Consider the following 22,716-nt stretch of genomic DNA (forward strand, 5'->3'; position numbering starts at 1 on the left):
CCTGGGAGAGGAGGGTATGCTCTGGGGGCAGGAGGGTATGCTTTGGGGGCAGGAGGGTATGCTCTGGGGCAGGAGGGTATGCTCTGGGGTAAGAAGGTATGCTCTAGGCAGGACCAGTCTCCACAAATAACCCTGGGGTGACATTCCATAAGAGGTGCCTCCGACATGCTGTCGTGGTGCCTGAGTGGTGGAGGGGGTCGTGGTGCCTGTTTGGGGACGGGAGTTGTGGTGCCTGTGGAGGGGGTCGTGGTGCCTGTGTAAAGGGGGTCGTGGTGCCTGTTTGGGGACGGGAGTTGTGGTGCCTGTGGAGGGGGTCGTGGTGCCTGTGTAAAGGGGGGGTCGTGGTGCCTGTGTGGAAGGGGTCGTGGTGCCTGTGTGGAGGGGGGTCGTGGTGCCTGTGTGGTGGAAGGGGGTCGTGGTGCCTGTGTGGAGGGAGGTCGTGGTGCCTGTGTGGTGGAATGGGGTCGTGGTGCCTGTGTGGAGGGGGGTCGTGGTGCCTGTGTGTTTGGAGGGGGGGTCGTGGTGCCTGTGTGGAGGGGGTCGTGGTGCCGGTGTGGAGGGGTCGTGGTGCCTGTGTGGAGGGGTCGTGGTGCCTGTGTGGTGGAAGGGGGTCGTGGTGCCTGTGTGGAGAGGGGTCGTGGTGCTTGTGTGGAGAGGGGTCGTGGTGCCTGTGTGGTGGAAGGGGGTCGTGGTGCCTGTGTGGAGGGGGTCGTGGTGCCTGTGTAATTGGCAGCGGGTGAGGGGGCAGCTTGTAAGGGGGCAGCTTGTGAGGGGGCAGCGGGTGAGGGGGCAGCAGGGGAGGGGCAGCGGGTGAGGGGGCAGCGGGTGAGGGGGCAGCAGGGGAGGGGGCAGCGGGTGAGGGGGCAGCGGGTGAGGGGGCAGCAGGGGAGGGGGCAGCGGGGGAAGGGGCAGCGGGGGAGGGGGCAGCGGGGGAGGGGGGCAGCGGGGAAGGGGCAGCGGGTGAGGGGGCAGCGGGGAAGGGGGCAGCTGGCACCCCACAACACTGACAGTACCAACACCAATCTGTCAACTTTCTTTGGCACTGGTGAGAGGAGGGGGTGGGGAGAGGGGATAAGAGGGAGAGGGGGTGAAGGACGAAGTGGGCAGTGACGGAATGGGAAGAAGGAAATGAGAAAGAGGGGAAGAGAATGACGAGGGAGAAAAAATAAAGAGTGAAGGAAGGGAAGGAACACAGGAAAAACTGCGAGGAATTTTTGTAGAGAGAAAAGGGGAACTGGGAGGGGAAGGGGTAGTAGGAGGGGGTAGGAGGGAGGGGCGGTAGGAGAGAGGGGGTGGTAGGAGGGGGGTAAGAGGGAGGGGGTAGGAGGGAGGGGTGGTAGGAGGGAGGGGTGGTAGGAGAGAGAGGGTGTGGTAGGAAAGAGAGGGTGTGGTAGGAAGGAGAGGGTGGTAGGAAGGAGCGGGTGGTAGGAGGGAAGGGGTGGTAGGAGGGAGGCGGTGGTAGGAGGGAAGGGGTGGTAGGAGGGAAGGGGTGGTAGGAGGAAGGGGTTGTAGGAAGGAAGGAGTGGTAGGAAGGAGGGAGTGGTAGGAGGGAGGGGTGGTAGGAGGGGGGGGTAGGAGGGTAAGGATGGTTTTAGGGAGGGGGTGGCTGGAGGGAGGGGTGGTAAGAAGGATGGGGTGGTAGGAGGGATGAGGTGGTTGGAGGGATGGGGTGGTAGGAGGGCGGGAGTGGTAGGAGGGAGGGGGTGAAAGAGAAAGAGATAAGGGTAGCACCATTTGCCACTATGTTAAGGGTTTATCGAGGTTCTCCCCCTCCCCAGAGAGGGCACAAACCACCCCCCCTCCATCCTCAGCCCATACCCACAACTCATCCTGCAAACAGCGAGTCACTTTTCCAACGTGTTACACTTCCTCGATTACCACACCAACCTGACACCCATAACACACACATTATATATATATATATATATATATATATATATAATATATATATATATATATATATATATATATATATATATATATATATATATAATAACTAAAACAGAGTATACTACTGACTCCGGCCATACAATAGAGCGGAAAAATAATACTAAAACAGAGTATACTACTGACTCCGGCCATACAATAGAGCGGAAAAATAATGTAAGGGACCTGGGAGTAGTAATGTCTGAGGATCTCACTTTCAAGGATCACAACAGTGCCACGATCGCACGTGCAAAGAAAATGATAGGATGGATAATGAGAACTTTCAAAACGAGAGATGCCAAGCCAATGATGATCCTTTTTAAATCACTTGTTCTCTCAAGGCTGAAATACTGCTGTACATTAACATCTCCATTCAAGCAGGTGAAATCGCAGATCTAGAGAGTGTACAGAGATCCTTTACTGCACGTATAAGTTCTGTCAAGCACCTTAACTACTGGGAACGCTTGGAAGCACTTGACTTGTACTCGTTGGAACGCAGGAGGGAGAGATATATCATAATCTACACTTGGAAAATCTTGGGAGGAATGGTCGCAAATCTGCACACAGAAATCACTCCCTACGAAAGTAAAAGACTGGGCAGGCGATGCAAAATGCCCCCAATAAAAAGTAGGGGCGCCATTGGTACACTAAGGGAAAACACCATAAGTGTCCGGGGCCCAAAACTGTTCAACAGCCTCCCATCAAGCATTAGGGGAATTGCCAATAAGCCCCTGGCTGCCTTCAAGAGAGAGCTGGACAGATACCTAAAGTCAGTGCCGGATCAGCCGGGCTGTGGCTCGTACGTTGGACTGCGTGCGGCCAGCAGTAACAGCCTAGTTGATCAGGCCCTGATCCATCGGGAGGCCTGGTCATGGACCGGGCCGCGGGGGCGTTGATCCCCGGAATAACCTCCAGGTATATATATATAGATATATATATATATATATATATATATATATATATATATATATATATATATATATATATATATATTATCAAGTCGGCCGTCTCCCACCGAGGCAGGGTGACCCAAAAAGAAAGACAATCCCCAAAAAGAAAATACTTTCATCATTCAACACTTTCACCTCACTCACACATAATCACTGTTTTTGCAGAGGTGCTCAGAATACAACAGTTTAGAAGCATATACGTATAAAGATACACAATATATCTCTCCAAACTGCCAATATCCCGAACCCCTCCTTTAAAGTGCAGGCATTGTACTTCCCATTTCCAGAACTCAAGTCCGGCTATATAAAAATAACCGGTTTCCCTGAATCCCTTCACTAAATATTACCCTGCTCACACTCCAACAGCTCGTCAGGTCCCAAATACCATTCGTCTGTATTCACTCCTATCTAACACGCTCATTCATGCTTGCTGGAAGTCTAAGTCCCTCGCCACAAGACCTCCTTTACCCCCTCCCTCCAACCTTTTCGAGGACGACCCCTACCCCGCCTTCCTTCCCCTACAGATTTATACGCTCGCCATGTCATTCTACTTTGATCCATTCTCTCTAATGACCAAACCACCTCAACAAACCCTCTTCAGCCCTCTTGATTATTACTTTTATTAACTCCACACCTCCTAATTTCCACACTCTGAATTTTCTGCATAATATTTACACCACACATTGCCGTAAGACAGGACATCTTCACTGCCTCCAACAGTCTCCTCGCTGCTGCATTTACAACCCAAGCTTCACACCCATATATGAGTGTTGGTACTACTATACTTTCAAACATTCCCTTCTTTGCCTCCATAACGTTTTTTGTCTCCACATATACCTCAATGCACCACTCGCCTTTTTTCCTTCATCAATTCTATGATTAACCTCATCCTTCATAAATCCATCCGCCGGCACGTCAACTCCCAAATATCTGAAAACATTCACTTCTTCCATACTCCTCCTCTCCAATTTGATATCCTATTTTTCTTTATCTAAATCATTTGACACCCTCATCACCTTACTCTTTTCTATGTTCACTTTCAACTTTCTACCTTTACACACACTCCCAAACTCGTCCACTAACCTTTGCAGTTTTTCTTTAGAATCTCCCATAAGCACAGTATCATCAGCAAAAAGCAACTGTGTCAATTCCATTTTGTATTTGATTCCCCATAATTTAATCCCACCCCTCTCCTGAACACCCTAGCATTTACTTCTTTTACAACCCCATCTATAAATATATTAAACAACCATGGTGACATTAGACATCCCTAAGACATATATATATTGTATAGTTATATATAAGCCTTCGCGAGCAGTATTTTATATTATTGTAACCATGAACGAGTGATACTGAATCAATAACAACACTGCGACTAGCCGAGGATTCGAACCCATGTCATTTTTTGGCCCGCCTTATGGTGAGCGAAAAATCGCACAACGCTCTAACCCATAGGACCACACAATCCTACAAAAATCAAGCAACCCGCAGAGTTAGGTGGACATACGGTGGTGTGGGTGCCTCTGTCATGAGATTTTCGCTCACCATGAGGCAGGCCAAAACAACATGGGTTCTAGGCTTCGGATAGTCGCAGTGTGTGTTGTTATTGATTAAATACCACTCGTTCATGGTTATAATATGATATACATTATTTATATATATATATATATATATATATATATATATATATATATATATATATATATATATATATATATATATATATATATATACATGTCGTGCCGAATAGGGAGAACTTGCGATCTTGGCTTAAATAGCAACGCTCATCTTGCCATATAGGACAAGTGAAAATTTGTGTATGCAATAATTTCGCCAAAATCATTCTGAACCTAACGAAAAAAATATATTTCACTGTTTGTTTAGTATTAAATTACTGTAAACAAATCTAAAATATATTTAGTTGGTTTAGGCTAAAATAAATTGCGCTTGTTAAAATAAGGTTAGGTAAGTTTTCTAAGATTCTTTTGGTGCAAAATTATAAATTTTTACATCAACATTAATGAAAAAATATATCTTTAAACGTATAAGAGAAAATTTCAGAAAGGACTTAATTTTAAATGAGTTCTTGCTAATTGACCAGTTTTACATATTCGGCACGACATATGTATAAATTAGCAAGAACTCATTTAAAATTAAGTCCTTTCTAAAAAAATTCTCTTATACGTTTAAAGATATATTTTTTTCATATATGTTCATGTAAAAATTAATAATTTTGTACCCAAAGAATCTTAGAAAACTTACCTAACCTTATTATAACAAGAGCAATTTATTTTAGCCTAACCCAACTAAATATATTTTAGACAAGTTTACAATAATTTAATATTAAACACAATTAAATATATTTTTTCGTTAGGTTCAGAATGATTTTTCGACATTACTGCATACACAAATTTTCGCTTATCTTATTCGGCAAGAAGAGCATTGCTATTTAAGCCAAAATCGCAAGTTTTGCCTATTTGGCACGATATATATATATATATATATATATATATATATATATATATATATATATATATATATATATATATATATATATATATATATATTGCACTGGCAGAGACTCAAACCCTCGAGCTTTAACGAGCCACCCTAGCAGCATGTCAAAATTCGAGACGCCCTAAACCACTGAACCATCAGTGTCACATACAACAGGCGTCTAGTAGCACTAGACGTCACTCGTGTTGCGGACACATACGTGACTGCAAACTGCTTGTGTAACTGGTATTCCAAACGAGAGGTGAATGAAATTAGTCCTTAGATTTGCCAGACACGTATGTGTCCGCAACAGGACACATTTACTTACACACACACACACACACACACACACACACACACACACACACACCAGTACTCCAACATCTTAATAAGGAATCGTTTAGGACCCTGCACACTGTGTACGTTAGGCACACCTAGCCAAACACGTAAGGAAACTAAAGAAAGTGCAAAGGTTTGCAACATGACTAGTCCCGGAACTAAGATGTATGTCCTACGAGGAGAGGTTAAGGGAAATCGACCAGACGATACTGGAGGACGGGAGAGATAGGGGGACATGATAACGGCATATAAAATACTGAGAGGAATCGACAAGGTAGACGGAGACAGAATGTTCCAGAGATGGGGTCACAGCTGGAAGTTAAAGACTCAGATGAATCACATGGATGTTAGGAAGCATTTCTTCAGTCACAGAGTTGTCAGGAAGTGGAATAGTTTGGGAAGCGATGTAGGGGAGGCAGGATCCATACATAGCCTAAAGAAGAGGTATGATAAAGCTCATGGAGCAGGAAGAGTGACCCAGTAGTAGTCAGTGAAGAGGCGGGGACAGGAGCTGTGACACGACCCCTGCAACCACAACTAGGTGAGTACAACTAGGTGACTACGGTGTAATCGACACACACACACATAGGTTGGAGGAGACAAAGAATTGGGAGGCAGAAGTCGAAACTGCAGTAGCCAGGATAAGGGTCCTAGAAGTTGAGATAAATAGGCTGAAGCTAGTTACAGGGGCAGTGACCAGAGAAGACACAGCATATGAAGCTGAGAGGCCGAACAGGAAGGAAGGAGATATGAATTATGCAAAGGTTATATCAGCCTGCCAAGAAGGGCCAAGGAGTGAAAGGGGAGAACACCTGGGTGCAGATGGAGACGGTGATAGGTCGAATGCTGAGGCACAACCATGCTATCAAGAGCCACTGGAAAAATCAAGGGAGAAAATGACCACATACAGGCAGGATCCAGAATCACAGAGGGTGAGGCAATGGGAGGAGGAAAGGGCAAAATCAGTGTTTATCCATGGGCTTCAGGAGAGAGAGGAAAGGACACACACTGAAAGGCGGCAGGAAGAAAGAAAGGAGATTCAGAAAATCATCACGGAAATAGGTGAAGAAGAGATGGACGAGATTGTAAATTTTCACAGAATAGGGGGGTACTCGAAGGGAAGAAACCTACCGATCAAGCTGATTCTCAGGACGGAAACAGTGCAGAACAGGATCCTCCAAGAGAAACCACGGTTGAAATACTCGGAAGAGTACAAGAGGGTGTTCCTAGACAGAGACAGAACACAAACAGAACGACAGCAGCTGAGGGAGAGGACAAAAAAACGAAAGGAGCTAGGAAAGGAGACAAGGATGGAACCAGCAGAGGTCAGTCAGAGCAGAACAGAGCAGTAAGGGCAAGCACACACACAACTATCCTCAGAACCTCACAACCTATCACACCATCCCAACACACACTACAATCCATACCCACAGCTTCCACCCAACACCGAGCTATAGAATCCCACAGTATGCTACCAGGTCTCCCACCCTCACAGGCCCCCCAAACCATAGTGTTGGAAAGGAAACTGAACGTATGGTACACAAACGCTGATGGAATAACAAATAACTGGGAGGAGTGACACAAAAGAGTCAAAGAGGCATCACCGAACATCATAGCTCTCACAGAAACCAAGCTTACAGGTATGATAACAGATGCCATCTTTCCAACGAGATACCAGATCCTGAGGAAAGACAGAGGGAACAGGGGGGGTGGAGGAGTGGCATTGCTGATTAAAAACCCATGGAATTTTGATGAGCTGGTGAGAGGAGACAGCGGAAAAGAAAGTGATTACATAGTGGGAACGCTTCACTCTGGAGGTCCCAAGGTGGTAATAGCAGTGATGTATATAACCCACCACAGAACAGCAGTAGGCCAAGGCAAGAGTATGACGAGAGCAATAGAGCGATGGTTGACATACTGGCTGCAGTGGCCAGAAAAGCTCATGCATGCAGGGCAAAGCTCCTGATCATGGATGACTTTAACCACAAGGGGATCGATTGGGAGAACTTGGAGCCACATGGGGGCCAAGATACATGGAGGGCTAAGATGATGGAGGTGGTACTGGAAAACTTCATGTACCAACACGTAAGGGACACTACAAGAGAGAGAGAGGAGAGGATGAACCAGCAAGACTGGACTTAGTATTCACCTTGAGTAGTGCAGATATCGAGGACATCACTTATGAAAGACCCCTTGGGGCCAGCGATCATGTGGTTTTAAGCTTCGAATACACAAGTGGAGGGAGAAGCAGGAAGGCCAGGACGAATGAAGCCAAACTACAAGAAAGGGGACTACACAGGAATGAGGAACTTCCTGAACGGGGTTCAGTGGGACAGAGAACTGGCAGGGAAGCCAGTTAATGAGATGATGGAATACGTAGCAACAATATGCAAGGAGGCTGAGGAGAGGTTTGTACCCAAGGGTAACAGGAATAATGAAAAAGCCAGGATGAGCCCATGGTTCACCCAAAGGCGCAGGGAGGCAAAAACCAAGTGTGCTAGGGAATGGAAGAAATATAGAAGGCAAAGGACCCAGGGAATAAGGAGAGCAGTCGTAGAGCCAGAAACGAATATGCACAGATAAGAAGGGAGGCCCAAAGACAATATGAAAATGACATAGCAGCGAAAGCCAAATCTGACCCAAAACTGTTATACAGCCACATCAGGAGGAAAACAACAGTCAAGGACCAGGTAATCAGGCTAAGGAAGGAAGGAAGGAGGAGAAACAAGAAATGACCGTGAAGTATGTGAGGAACTCAACAAGAGATTCAGAGAAGTGTTCACAGAGACAGAAGGGGCTCCAGAAAGACGGAGGTGGGACGCACCACTAAGTGCTGGACACAGTGCACACAACCGAGGAAGAAGTGAAGAGGCTTCTGAGTGAGCTAGATACCTCAAAGGCAATGGGGCCAGATAACATCTACCCATGGGTCCTGAGAGAGGGAGCAGAGGTGCTATGTGTACCCCTAACAACAATATTCAATACATCTATCGAAACAGGGAGATTGCCTGAGGCATGGAAGACAGCAAATGTAGTCCCAATCTTTAAAAAAGGAGACAGACATGAATCACTAAACTACAGACCAGCGTCACTAACATGTATGCAAAATCATGGATAAGATTATCAGGAGAAGAGTGGTGGAACACCTAGAAAGGAATGATCTCACCAACAACAGCCAACATGGTTTCAAGGACGGGAAATCCTGTCTCACAAACCTACTGGAGTTCTATGACATGGTGACAGCAGTAAGACAAGAGAGAGAGAGGGATGGGTGGATTGCATATTCTTGGACTGCAAGAAGACGTTGGACACAGTTCCACACAAGAGATTAGTGCAAAAACTGGAGGACCAAGCAGGGATAACAGGGAAGGCACTACAATGGATCAGGGAATACTTGTCAGGAAGACAGCAGCTAGTCATGGTACGTGGCGAGGTGTCAGAGTGGGCACCTGTGACCAGCGGGGTCCCACAGGGGTCAGTCCTAGGACCAGTGCTGTTTCTGGTATTTGTGAACGACATGACGGAAGGAATAGACTCTGAGGTGTCCCTGTTTGCAGATGACGTGAAGTTGATGAGAAGAATTCACTCGATTGAAGACCAGGCAGAACTACAAAGGGATCTGGACAGGCTGCGGACCTGGTCCAGCAATTGGCTCCTGGAGTTCAATCCCACCAAGTGCAAAGTCATGAAGATTGGGGAAGGGCAAAGAAGACCGCAGACGGAGTACAGTCTAGGGGGGCAGAGACTACAAACCTCACACAAGGAAAAAGATCTTGGGGGTGAGTATAACGCCAGGCACATCTGAAGCGCACATCAACCAAATAACGGCTGCAGCATATGGGCGCCTAGCAAACCTCAGAACAGCATTCCGACATCTTAATAAGGAATCGTTCAGGACCCTGTACACCATGTACGTTAGGCCCATATTGGAGTGTGGCGCACCAGTTTGGAACCCACACCTAGCCAAACACGTAAAGAAACTAGAGAAAGTGCAAAGGTTTGCAACAAGACTAGTCCCAGAGCTAAAAGGTATGTCCTACGAGGAGAGGTTAAGGGAAATCAACCTGACGACACTGGAGGATAGGAGAGATAGGGGGGACATGATAACGACATACAAAATACTGAGAGGAATTGACAAGGTGGACAAAGACAGGATGTTCCAGAGATGGGACACGGCAACAAGGGGACACAGTTGGAAGTTGAAGAAACAGATGAATCACAGGGATGTTAGGAAGTATTTCTTCAGCCACAGAGTAGTCAGTAAGTGGAATAGTTTGGGAAGAGATGTAGTGGAGGCAGGATCCATACATAGCTTTAAGCAGAGGTACGATAAAGCTCATGGTTCAGGGAGAGTGACCTAGTGGCGACCAGTGAAGAGGCGGAGCCAGGAGCTTGGACTCGACCCCTGCAACCTCAACTAGGCGAGTAACTAGGTGAGTACAGTACTGAACAACGAAGTGACATTTAGATTATGTGTGCGAGGCGGCTAGTTTACTGTGCACCACACATCCATCCTGTGGAAACCTGGAGTTTACCTGGAGAGGGTTTCGGGATTCAACGCCCCCGCGGCCCGGTCTGTGACCAGGCCTCGTGGTGGATCAGGGTCTGATCAACTAGGCTGTTACTGTTGGCCGCACGCAAACCGACGTACGAACCACAGCCCGGTTGGTCAGGTACTGACTTTAGGTGCCTGTCCAGTGCCTTCTTGAAGACAGTCAGGGGTCTATTGGTAATCCCCCTGAAGTATGCTGGGAGGCAGTTGAACAATCTTGGGCCCCTGACACTTACTGTGTTGTCTCTTAGTGTACTCGTGGTGCCCCTGCTTTTCAATGCGGGAATGCTGCATCTCCTGCCGAGTCTTTTGCTTTCGTAGGGAGTAATTTGCGTGTGCAGATTTGGGACTAGTCTCTCTAGGATTTTCCAAATGTATATTATCATGTACCTTCCTCGCCTACGTTCCAGGGAGTACAAATCAAGGAACTTCAACCGTTGCCAGTAATTTAGGTGTTTTATCGTACTTATACATGCCATGAAAGTTCTCTGTACATTCTCCAGGTCTGCAATTTCGCCTGCCTTGAAGGGAGCAGTTAGTGTACAGCAATATTCCAGCCTAGACAGAACAAGAAATTTGAAATGAATCATGGGCTTAACATCCCTGGTTTTGAAGGTTCTCATTATCCATCCTATCGTTTTCCTAACAGATGTGGTAGATACATTGTGATCTTTGAAAGTGAGATCCTCTGACATTATCACTCACAGGTCTTTCCCATTAGTTTTTCGCTCCATTATGTGACTGGAATTTGTTTTATAATCCAAAACACTTTTGATTTCCTCGAGTTTTCCATATCAGAATAAATGAAATTTCTCTTCACTGAATTTCATATTGTTTTCTGCGGCCTGTGTAAAGATTTGGTTCATGTCCGTTTGGAGACTTCCAGTATCATTGATGGATGACACTGTTATGCAAATTCGGGTGTCATCCGCAAAGGAAGACACGGTGTTGTGGCTTACATCTCTGTCAATGTCAGATATAAGGATAAGGAACAGGATGGGAGGCAGTACTGTGCCTTGTGGAATCGAGCTTTCCACCGTAGCTGCCTCAGACTTTACTCTGTTGACTAATACCCTTTGTGTTCTATTTGTTAAGAAGTTATAGATCCACCTACCAACTTTTCCTGTTATTCCTTTATCTTGCATTTTGTGCGCTATTACAAGTCGCACTTGTCGAAGGCTTTCGTAAAGTGTATATTACATCTGCATTTTGTTTGTCCTCCAGAGCATTTAAGACTCTGTTGTAGTGGTCCAGTAGTTGGGAAAGTCAGGAGCTCTAAACCCATGTTACCATGGGTTGTGTAACTGATGGGTATCTAGGTGGGTGGCTTCTTAGAACCCTTTCAAAGATTGTTATATGGGATGTTAGCGCTATAGGTCTGTAGTTCTTTGCAATTGCTTTACTGCCACCTTTGTAGACGGGGGCTATGTCTGTTATTTTTAGTGAGTGTGGGATGACCCCTGTGTCCATGATACCTTTCCACAGAATGCTCAAGGCACATGACAGGGGCTTCTTGCAGTTCTTGAAGAACACGGATGGTAGTGGTTAGTTTATTGTGCACCACATACCCAGTGGATATTGGGTAGAATCATGTTTTATTTAAGGTAGATTCGTGGTTTATTCAAGGTAGATTCATGTTAAATCCAAAGTAAGTTTCAAGTACACTCGAGATAGATTGAAAGTAGACTCTAGGTAGATCAAAATGAAGATTACTCGCTTAAGTCGAATGATTTCAAAATCTCCTTAAAAACTACAACTGCGTCACTTCCGGTGGGAAGAAACGACGTCACTTCCTGGTTTGAAGGATTGGGGAAAATGAGGGAGGGAGAGGGGAGGGGCGTACAAACACCCCCCTCCCACCGATCTATCAGCGACCCACATTCTCGATCGATAGATGACGGGCCCCTCATCCACTGACCTACATCAACCCCCCACTAGAGGCCACACCACGATTATAAATACCCGAGATTTACGCCCTTGCGTGCACCACCTACCCACGTACCTACCTAACCTAACCTACCTTCCCTCTCCCACCTACCCCTTCCATCCTTCACCCCTCCCCCTCAACCTCTACCCCTCCTAAGCCCCTGCCTACTTACCTAACATCAATATTTATTCAGTGTAAACATTTATGGACGATTATTAAACATGGAAGACATTTAGGACAAGGAGCAGTGGAGGCTCGATCCTCCGTGTGTTGACGCATGCCATCTACATAACACTACAGTCATCAACATAACACTACAGTCATCAACATAACACTACAGTCATCAACATAACACTACAGTCATCAACATAACACTACAGTCATCAACATAACACTACAGTCATCAACATAACACTACAGTCATCAACATAAACACTACAACATAAACACTACATCAACATAAACACTACAACATAAACACTACAACATAAACACTACAACATAAACACTACATCAACATAAACACTACAACATAAACACTACATCAACATAAACACTACAACATAAACACTACAACATAAACACTACAACATAAACACTACAACATAAACACTACATCAACATAAACACTACAACATAAACACTACAACAAACACTACATCAACATAAACACTACAACATAAACACTACAACATAAACACTACAACAAACACTACATCAACATAAACACTACAACATAAACACTACAACATAAACACTACAACATAAACACTACATCAACATAAACACTACAACATAAACACTACATCAACATAAACACTACATCAACATAAACACTACAACATAAACACTACAACATAAACACTACATCAACATAAACACTACAACATAAACACTACAACACTACATCAACATAAACACTACAACATAAACACTACAACATAAACACTACAACATAAACACTACATCAATATAAACACTACAACATAAACACTACATCAACATAAACACTACATCAACATAAACACTACAACATAAACACTACAACATAAACACTACATCAACATAAACACTACAACATAAACACTACATCAACATAAACACTACAACATAAACACTACAACATAAACACTACATCAACATAAACACTACAACATAAACACTACAACATAAACACTACATCAACATAAACACTACAACATAAACACTACATCAACATAAACACTACAACATAAACACTACAACATAAACACTACAACATAAACACTACATCAACATAAACACTACAACATAAACACTACATCTACATAAACACTACAACATAAACACTACAACATAAACACTACAACATAAACACTACATCAACATAAACACTACAACATAAACACTACATCTACATAAACACTACAACATAAACACTACAACATAAACACTACAACATAAACACTACAACATAAACACTACATCTACATAAACACTACAACATAAACACTACAACATAAACACTACAACCATCTACATAAACACTACAACATAAACACTACAACATAAACACTACAACATAAACACTACAACATAAACACTACAATCTACATAAACACTACAACATAAACACTACAACATAAACACTACAACATAAACACTACAACATAAACACTACAACATAAACACTACAACATAAACACTACAACATAAACACTACAACATAAACACTACAACATAAACACTACAACATAAACACTACAACATAAACACTACAACATAAACACTACATCTACATAAACACTACAACATAAACACTACAACATAAACACTACAATCTACATAAACACTACAACATAAACACTACAACATAAACACTACAATCTACATAAACACTACAACATAAACACTACAACATAAACACTACAATCTACATAAACACTACAACATAAACACTACAACATAAACACTACAACATAAACACTACAATCTACATAAACACTACAACATAAACACTACAACATAAACACTACAACATAAACACTACAACATAAACACTACAACATAAACACTACAACATAAACACTACAACATAAACACTACATCTACATAAACACTACAACATAAACACTACAACATAAACACTACAACATAAACACTACAACATAAACACTACAACATAAACACTACAATCTACATAAACACTACAACATAAACACTACAACATAAACACTACAACATAAACACTACAACATAAACACTACAATCTACATAAACACTACAACATAAACACTACAACATAAACACTACAATCTACATAAACACTACAACATAAACACTACAACATAAACACTACAACATAAACACTACAACATAAACACTACAACATAAACACTACAACATAAACACTACAACATAAACACTACAACATAAACACTACAACATAAACACTACAACATAAACACTACAACATAAACACTACAACATAAACACTACAACATAAACACTACAACATAAACACTACAACATAAACACTACAACATAAACACTACAACATAAACACTACAACATAAACACTACAACATAAACACTACAACATAAACACTACAACATAAACACTACAACATAAACACTACAACATAAACACTACAACATAAACACTACAACATAAACACTACAACATAAACACTACAACATAAACACTACAACATAAACACTACAATCTACATAAACACTACAACATAAACACTACAACATAAACACTACAACATAAACACTACAACATAAACACTACAACATAAACACTACAATCTACATAAACACTACAACAGCCTACATTACTGTGACCTCAATTCCTGCGTCAATACGAGTGAATGGGGTTCGTACCCTCCATTCCTCCTTGGTGCATTTTTTCCCCTATCTCCCCAACTAAAGGGAGATAGGGGAGAAAAGGGTGGGGAGGGTACGGCTGGCACAGGGAGTGAAAATAGCCTGACTTCCCCCAAACACAAACACACACGCGCACACACACATACACACACACACACACACACACACACACACACACACACACACACACACACACACACACATACACACATACATACACACATACACACATACACACACACACCTCACAATAGTATTTAGGAAGTTAAAGAATCGTTTAGAACCTCATATAAGACATATGTTAGGCAATCGTTGAGTACGCGGCCCCAGCAGAGCCCACACCTGGTTTAACACGTCAAGAAACACGAAAAGATGGAAAGGTTTGCAACCTGGCAAGTACCAGAATTGAGAGGAATGAACTATGTGGAGAGGCTGAAGGAACAGGAGGAGGAGATAAGGAAGAGAAGCTGAAGGAACAGGAAGAGGAGGTAAGGAATAGAGGCTGAAGGAACAGGAGGACGCAAGGAAGAGAGGCTGAAGGAAAAAAGAGGCTGAAAGAAAAGGAAGAGGAGGTAAGGAAGAGAGGGGTAAGAATTTGAGAAGAAATAAAGGGAGAGGTATGGAGTGTGAAGGAATGAAAGAGGGGAAGGTAACATTCCCCAGGTGCTGCGAGGACACACAAGACCATCTAACAAATTACTAGAGTGTCAGTGTAACGCTTAACTTTCTCGCCGAGTTAACACTGACTTCAGCCTCTCCCTGGCTCACACACACACACACACACACACACACACACACACACACACACACACTGCATCACAAGAACACTCCGCTTCCATCCTCCGGGCTGATGAGGTTCTCATACCCAGATCGAAATATATACATCAACTATTCTGCATGTAGGTTTCCTTCTAGCATTTACAAGTGCTCACTACAACTTCGTTCGAATAGTCAGAGACACTTAGGTAATGGGGCAAGTGCTCACTCAAGTTTCCGAAGGAGTTAAGTGACGAACTTGTCAGAGGAAATCAAGGACTCCAGAACTTGTCTTTCTGGAGTCCAGAGACTTGGTGATGCAGAGAGGAGACGCAACATCGTCGGCATGGCGTCCACATCTGGGCAGTTGGATGAAGTGTTTGAAATACGTATATAGGTTTTGTGATGACATGATATCTTCAGAGTCCATATGAGGGGTGACTGAGTTGAACTAGAAGAGAGGAAGAACGTACCTGCCACACGCCCACGATGGCGTTAGCGATCAGGATAAGCAAGATGACGAAGGGCTCCACGAAGGCGGTGACCGTTTCTTCACCTTCCTCGAAACACGCCAGGACCTGTGGGCACGGAACATGTCAGTCACATTTAATACTATGTACTGAGACAAACATCCTGTTGCTTTATAACACCCACACACACACACACACACACACACACACACACACACACAAGTGGGCGCCGTGCTACAACTACTGAAAATTTTAAATAATTATGTATATAATGAGATCATTATTAAAGAGGAGGCACCAAGAGCACAGCTCTGCTTCTGTAGCTATAAATGGGTGATTAAAAATATGTAATTAAACATATGGAGTGGAGACAAACACAACAGTTTGAGGAATAGATATGATGCGGCTCTAAGAGGACACAAATCAATAATATCAAAGCAGTCTAGGAAACGTGGCCAGAAGCTGAGACTCAGCTACCTTTAACACACCCCAATTTTTCAAGATACGGCGTCTGTTGTCTCCACTATGTAAGTCACCTGTATTGTACTACAAAACAGCCTGCTGAGAAGGCGAAACGTTTCCACAATTAAGACAAGTGTCTTACTCATCTGCTTATCAACACTGTATACCATTAAAATAAGGAGAGTGGGTGAGGTGTTGCATGGGTACTGGAGTGAAAGCTGCTGACTAATAGCACCAACAGGTGGTGAGAGACACCTCATCTGCCTTCCACTGAAGGACACACACTCCCTGGCTTCATCCTGAGGATTTCAAACAAAATTGGGTACACGCGTAATGAGAGTAGGAATGTTGGTGAGAAAAGAGGAGACTGCCAACAGAATCTGATACTGGTGACAAATTAAGAATAAGAGTTGGTCTGGTATCAGGATACCTGGAGAGATGGGGTATAATGCAACATTTTTTTTGGTTTCTTTGCACAGATTACAATGTGTTATTTACATTTTATCAAATGTTATTAAGTACAAAGAAAGACCCGAACATACCTAAGTATTTCAGGTAGACTAAAGTAATAAATGTGTAGCTTAAGTTGTATTTAGGCTCAGTCTATTACCAGCACTTGAAGAACGTCGTCAAAGATTTGTTAAGTTATACCATGAATTAAGGAAAGATCCTGGACTTCATATTATGAAACAGACAAGGCAAATGCGACAGTAATTATGAACAAGGTAGATTATAGTGGAGAAATGAACATGTTATCAGAAGACGGGGAAACTTACGTGCCTCTTAATGTGATCTCACACACCTTGGCACCCGTCTCACTAAATGTCGGCAAATACACAGTTTGATTGAGTTCATAAGACACCTTTCGAGTTTACCAGTGTAGAAGTACCAACTATTGAGATTACAAAGACTCTCTCACCGTACACTTTATAGCCACTAACTGGCAAGCAGAAATTAAAAAAAAATTACAATCATGAAACACTTTCAACATCAGTTGTCCACGAGACTTCAACCTTCTAACAGCAGATATAAAAATATTGATGGAAGAACAAGCAAGTTTTCAAGAGGAAACTGCACCACTTTGTGTAAAAAGTGTCATTATGCTGTGATGGCAGTTGTTAGGAAGTGACTTTTTCAATTCAGTGAACAGAGGTTACATTGGAGACAGTGATAGATGAGACTGAACATTTATCAAGGCTGAGGGACTGATTACCTCGTCTTACAGTCTCCAGTATATATTTATGCTAAATTTAAAAATCCAGTGGTTGGCGGAACTTCTCCACAATAAAAGTACTCAGGGTGTTGCATGATTATTTTTTATCATAGCTCTGTAGGCTTGTGGGCCGCGGAAAAGGTGTTAAAGTAGTCAGAAGGGAAGAAGCCCAGCCTTACCTTAGGCTACGAGCATAAAAAAAAAATCCTGTCTGTTACATACCTGTAACAGACAGGAAAAGAATTTTGACTCGGCTCGTGGTGCCTCTGTTACTGTTACGACTACACATTCAACCTTATCATTCCTACTACTCCTTGACACCCTATAAAACTCTGCCTTCTCTATTACCCTACGGTAAGATCAATCTCATTTGAATTTCTTGATAATTCTTTTGTTGCGCTGATGCTGGTAACTGAGGCAATCATTTATAAAAATTGCCATCACTAAGTACATGGACACCTGTTACCCAATACTTCAATATTCCTTACACAGGAATGCGTGTTCTCTTCCACAGGATAAGACATTCCATCTGGTGTTTTTCCACTGAATTTGATCGGCTACAGTCGGCTGCAGGTACCTATCTTGGCTGCTAGGTGGTCTGGAGCAGTTGGGGAGCAAGGAAACTCGTTCATACTATTGATGTTGTTGCTTTGATTTCTTTTTTTGCTCAACCAGTGGTGTTGGTGGCCTGGAGGCTTACGACTCACTCGCTACGAGTTCAATCCCCTCCCGTGGTATGGTTTGTTTGCAATCGTGTCATTACGATTTCCTGAGTCGAGTTGGTGGTGTCCCTGCCTACACCACCAGTGGTCCAGACAGATCTCCCTTCCTCCACTACCAGTGATGTTGATAGTTCTGCCTCCACTACCAGTGATGCTAATAGTTCTGCCTCCACTACCAGTGACGCCGATAGTTCTGCCTCCACTACCAGTGATGCCGATAGTTCTGCCTCCACTACCAGTGATGCCGATAGTTCTGCCTCCACTACCAGTGATGCTAATAGTTCTGCCTCCACTACCAGTGATGCCGATAGTTCTGCCTCCACTACCAGTGATGCCGATAGTTCTGCCTCCACTACCAGTGATGCTGATAGTTCTGCCTCCACTACCAGTGATGCTGATAGTTCTGCCTCCACTACCAGTGATGCTGATAGTTCTGCCTCCACTACCAGTGATGCCGATAGTTCTGCCTCCACTACCAGTGATGCCGATAGTTCTGCCTCCACTACCAGTGATGCCGATAGTTCTGCCTCCACTACCAGTGATGCTGATAGTTCTGCCTCCACTACTAGTGGTGCTGATAGTTCTGCCTCCACTACCAGTGATGCCGATAGTTCTGCCTCCACTACCAGTGATGCCGATAGTTCTGCCTCCACTACCAGTGATGCCGATAGTTCTGCCTCCACTACCAGTGACGCCGATAGTTCTGCCTCCACTACCAGTGATGCCGATAGTTCTGCCTCCACTACCAGTGATGCCGATAGTTCTGCCTCCACTACCAGTGATGCCGATAGTTCTGCCTCCACTACCAGTGATGCCGATAGTTCTGCCTCCACTACCAGTGATGCCGATAGTTCTGCCTCCACTACCAGTGATGCCGATAGTTCTGCCTCCACTACCAGTGATGCTGATAGTTCTGCCTCCACTACCAGTGATGCTGATAGTTCTGCCTCCACTACAAGTGATGCCGATAGTTCTGCCTCCACTACCAGTGATGCTGATAGTTCTGCCTCCACTACCAGTGATGGTGATAGTTCTGCCTCCACTACCAGTGATGCCGATAGTTCTGCCTCCACTACCAGTGATGCCGATAGTTCTGCCTCCACTACCAGTGATGCCGATAGTTCTGCCTCCACTACCAGTGATGCCGATAGTTCTGCCTCCACTATCAGTGGTGCTGATAGTTCTGCCTCCACTATCAGTGGTGCTGATAGTTCTGCCTCCACTATCAGTGGTGCTGATAGTTCTGCCTCCACTATCAGTGGTGCTGATAGTTCTGCCTCCACTACCAGTGGTGCTGATAGTTCTGCCTCCACTACCAGTGGTGCTGATAGTTCTGCCTCCACTACCAGTGGTGCTGATAGTTCTGCCTCCACTACCAGTGATGCTGATAGCTCTGCCTCCACTACCAGTGATGCTGATAGTTCTGCCTCCACTATAAGTGGTGCTGATATTTCTGCCTCCACTATCAGTGGTGCTGATGGCCTCCCCCACCAGTGGTAAGTTTCACTCTGGCTTGCCGAAGGCGCTGTTTTACTCTCCCTGCCTCTACTTTCACTCTAATAAGAATAATTTTCAAGTGGACATCAGCACCCACACATTTGCCCTCCTATCAACCTGATGTTGCAGGCCCTTGCTGCACCACGTCTTGCAGGCCCTTGCTGCACCACGTCTTGCAGGCCCTTGCTGCACCACGTCTTGCAGGCCCTTGCTGCACCACGTCTTGCAGGCCCTTGCTGGACCACGTCTTGCAGGCCCTTGCTGCACCACGTCTTGCAGACCCTTGCTGCACCACGTCTTGCAGGCCCTTGCTGCACCACGTCTTGCAGGCCCTTGCTGCACCACGTCTTGCAGGCCCTTGCTGCACCACGTCTTGCAGGCCCTTGCTGCACCACGTCTTGCAGGCCCTTGCTGCACCACGTCTTGCAGACCCTTGCTGCACCACGTCTTGCAGACCCTTGCTGCACCACGTCTTGCAACATTCATTGATCCATATTTATAACACATACCTTCCAGTCAACTCCTAGGCCTGTTCAGTGACCCAGGAATAGCAAAGTTAAATGTTTGTTGGTATTAATACGTGCCACAGTGTCACTTGGTATTAATACGTGAGAGGTTGTACCAGGGGGTGGAAGGCTCGGTATGGACACCTGGTTAAGTGCTGACCACTTCAAGCAACCCAACCCCACCGTGGGGTTGGGTTGCAGCAGGAGCAGCAGTAACACCCACAACAGCAGCAGAAAACCCAGCAGCAGCAACGACGACAACTGGAGCAGCAGACATAGCGTCAGTAGTGAGGATGTCAGCAAGATATTTTGTGATATATCTTGATAATAACGCTGACTTCATTTCCTGTAGCCACCACTAGTCTCCTCATTCCCTAGTTTTTAGCGAGAAAGATCGAAGCTTAATCCCATCTCACCAGAGGTTGACAGGGAAGCTGAGCGCTTCTACCAACTCATCAAAGTGCTCAATGTGCTTAACTCGAGCTCAGAAGAAACCCAAAAACCACGTGAAGACAAAATGTTATTCTGTTGAGACACTGTCTCAACAGAATAACATCAATCTGAATGACTGTCGCTCTGATACAGAAACCTTTACATTAAGGCCGTCACTGTGACACAGTGATATACCACCCTCCCCTTCAACACACAACGCCACAGCTGCACACTGGGCTAAAATTGGACCTGAAACCACACTGGAAAAATGACACGAGATACACGAGAAAGCAAAAGTAAATAGAAGACCACAAGCAAAGTTCTGTACCTAGGAACAGGCAATTACATACGTGTGTGCTGAGAGTAAAACTCTGTAAATCAGACTGATTTATTTGATTCAAAGCCTATAAATTACACGATAGACTGGTTATCAGGTTTAAAATCTATCGGCTACACGAGGATCATTTCACCTGTACATCGCCCGTTAGGAACATTTTAATCCCTAAAAGAGAAAATTAAAATAAACTCTAAAGCGTGTATATTATTTTTTTTTATTATCACACTGGCCGATTCCCACCAAGGCAGGGTGGCCCGAAAAAGAAAAACTTTCACCATCATTCACTCCATCACTGTCTTGCCAGAAGGGTGCTTTACACTACAGTTTTTAAACTGCAACATTAACACCCCTCCTTCAGAGTGCAGGCACTGTACTTCCCATCTCCAGGACTCAAGTCCGGCCTGCCGGTTTCCCTGAACCCCTTCATAAATGTTACTTTGCTCACACTCCAACAGCACGTCAAGTATTAAAAACCATTTGTCTCCATTCACTCCTATCAAACACGCTCACGCATGCCTGCTGGAAGTCCAAGCCCCTCGCACACAAAACCTCCTTTACCCCCTCCCTCCAACCCCTACCCCGCCTTCCTCCCACTACAGAATGATGCACTCTTGAAGTCATTCTGTTTCGCTCCATTCTCTCTACATGTCCGAACCACCTCAACAACCCTTCCTCAGCCCTCTGGACAACAGTTTTGGTAATCCCGCACCTCCTCCTAACTTCCAAACTACGAATTCTCTGCATTATATTCACACCACACATTGCCCTCAGACATGACATCTCCACTGCCTCCAGCCTTCTCCTCGCTGCAACATTCATCACCCATGCTTCACACCCATATAAGAGCGTTGGCAAAGCTATACTATCATACATTCCCCTCTTTGCCTCCAAGGACAAAGTTCTTTGTCTCCACAGACTCCTAAGTGCACCACTCACCCTTTTCCCCTCATCACTTCTATGATTCACCTCATCTTTCATAGACCCATCCGCTGACACGTCCATTCCCAAATATCTGAATACATTCACCTCCTCCATACTCTCTCCCTCCAATCTGATATCCAATCTTTCATCACCTAATCTTTTTATCCTCATAACCTTACTCTTTCCTGTATTCACTTTTAATTTTCTTCTTTTGCACACCCTACCAAATTCATCCACCAATCTCTGCAACTTCTCTTCAGAATCTCCCAAGAGCACAGTGTCATCAGCAAAGAGCAACTGTGACAACTCCCACTTTATGTGGGATTCTTTATCTTTTAA

General features: G+C 44.3%; 1 protein-coding gene across 5 annotated transcripts in view; it reads right to left on the reverse strand.

Annotated features, from left to right (window-relative positions):
- The window catches only part of LOC128700542 (calcium-transporting ATPase sarcoplasmic/endoplasmic reticulum type), a 155,042-nt gene that overhangs the window by 54,152 nt on the left and 78,174 nt on the right, over positions 1 to 22,716 (reverse strand). For all 5 annotated transcript variants that reach the window (XM_053793802.2, XM_053793803.2, XM_053793804.2 and 2 more), the window contains exon 4: positions 16,291 to 16,395. In XM_053793802.2, the coding sequence (XP_053649777.1) occupies positions 16,291 to 16,395 (105 nt within the window). The remainder of the gene's footprint in view (positions 1 to 16,290; positions 16,396 to 22,716) is intronic.

The sequence above is a fragment of the Cherax quadricarinatus genome, chromosome 65, assembly GCF_038502225.1.
Source record: "Cherax quadricarinatus isolate ZL_2023a chromosome 65, ASM3850222v1, whole genome shotgun sequence".
NCBI classification, from domain to species: domain Eukaryota; kingdom Metazoa; phylum Arthropoda; class Malacostraca; order Decapoda; family Parastacidae; genus Cherax; species Cherax quadricarinatus.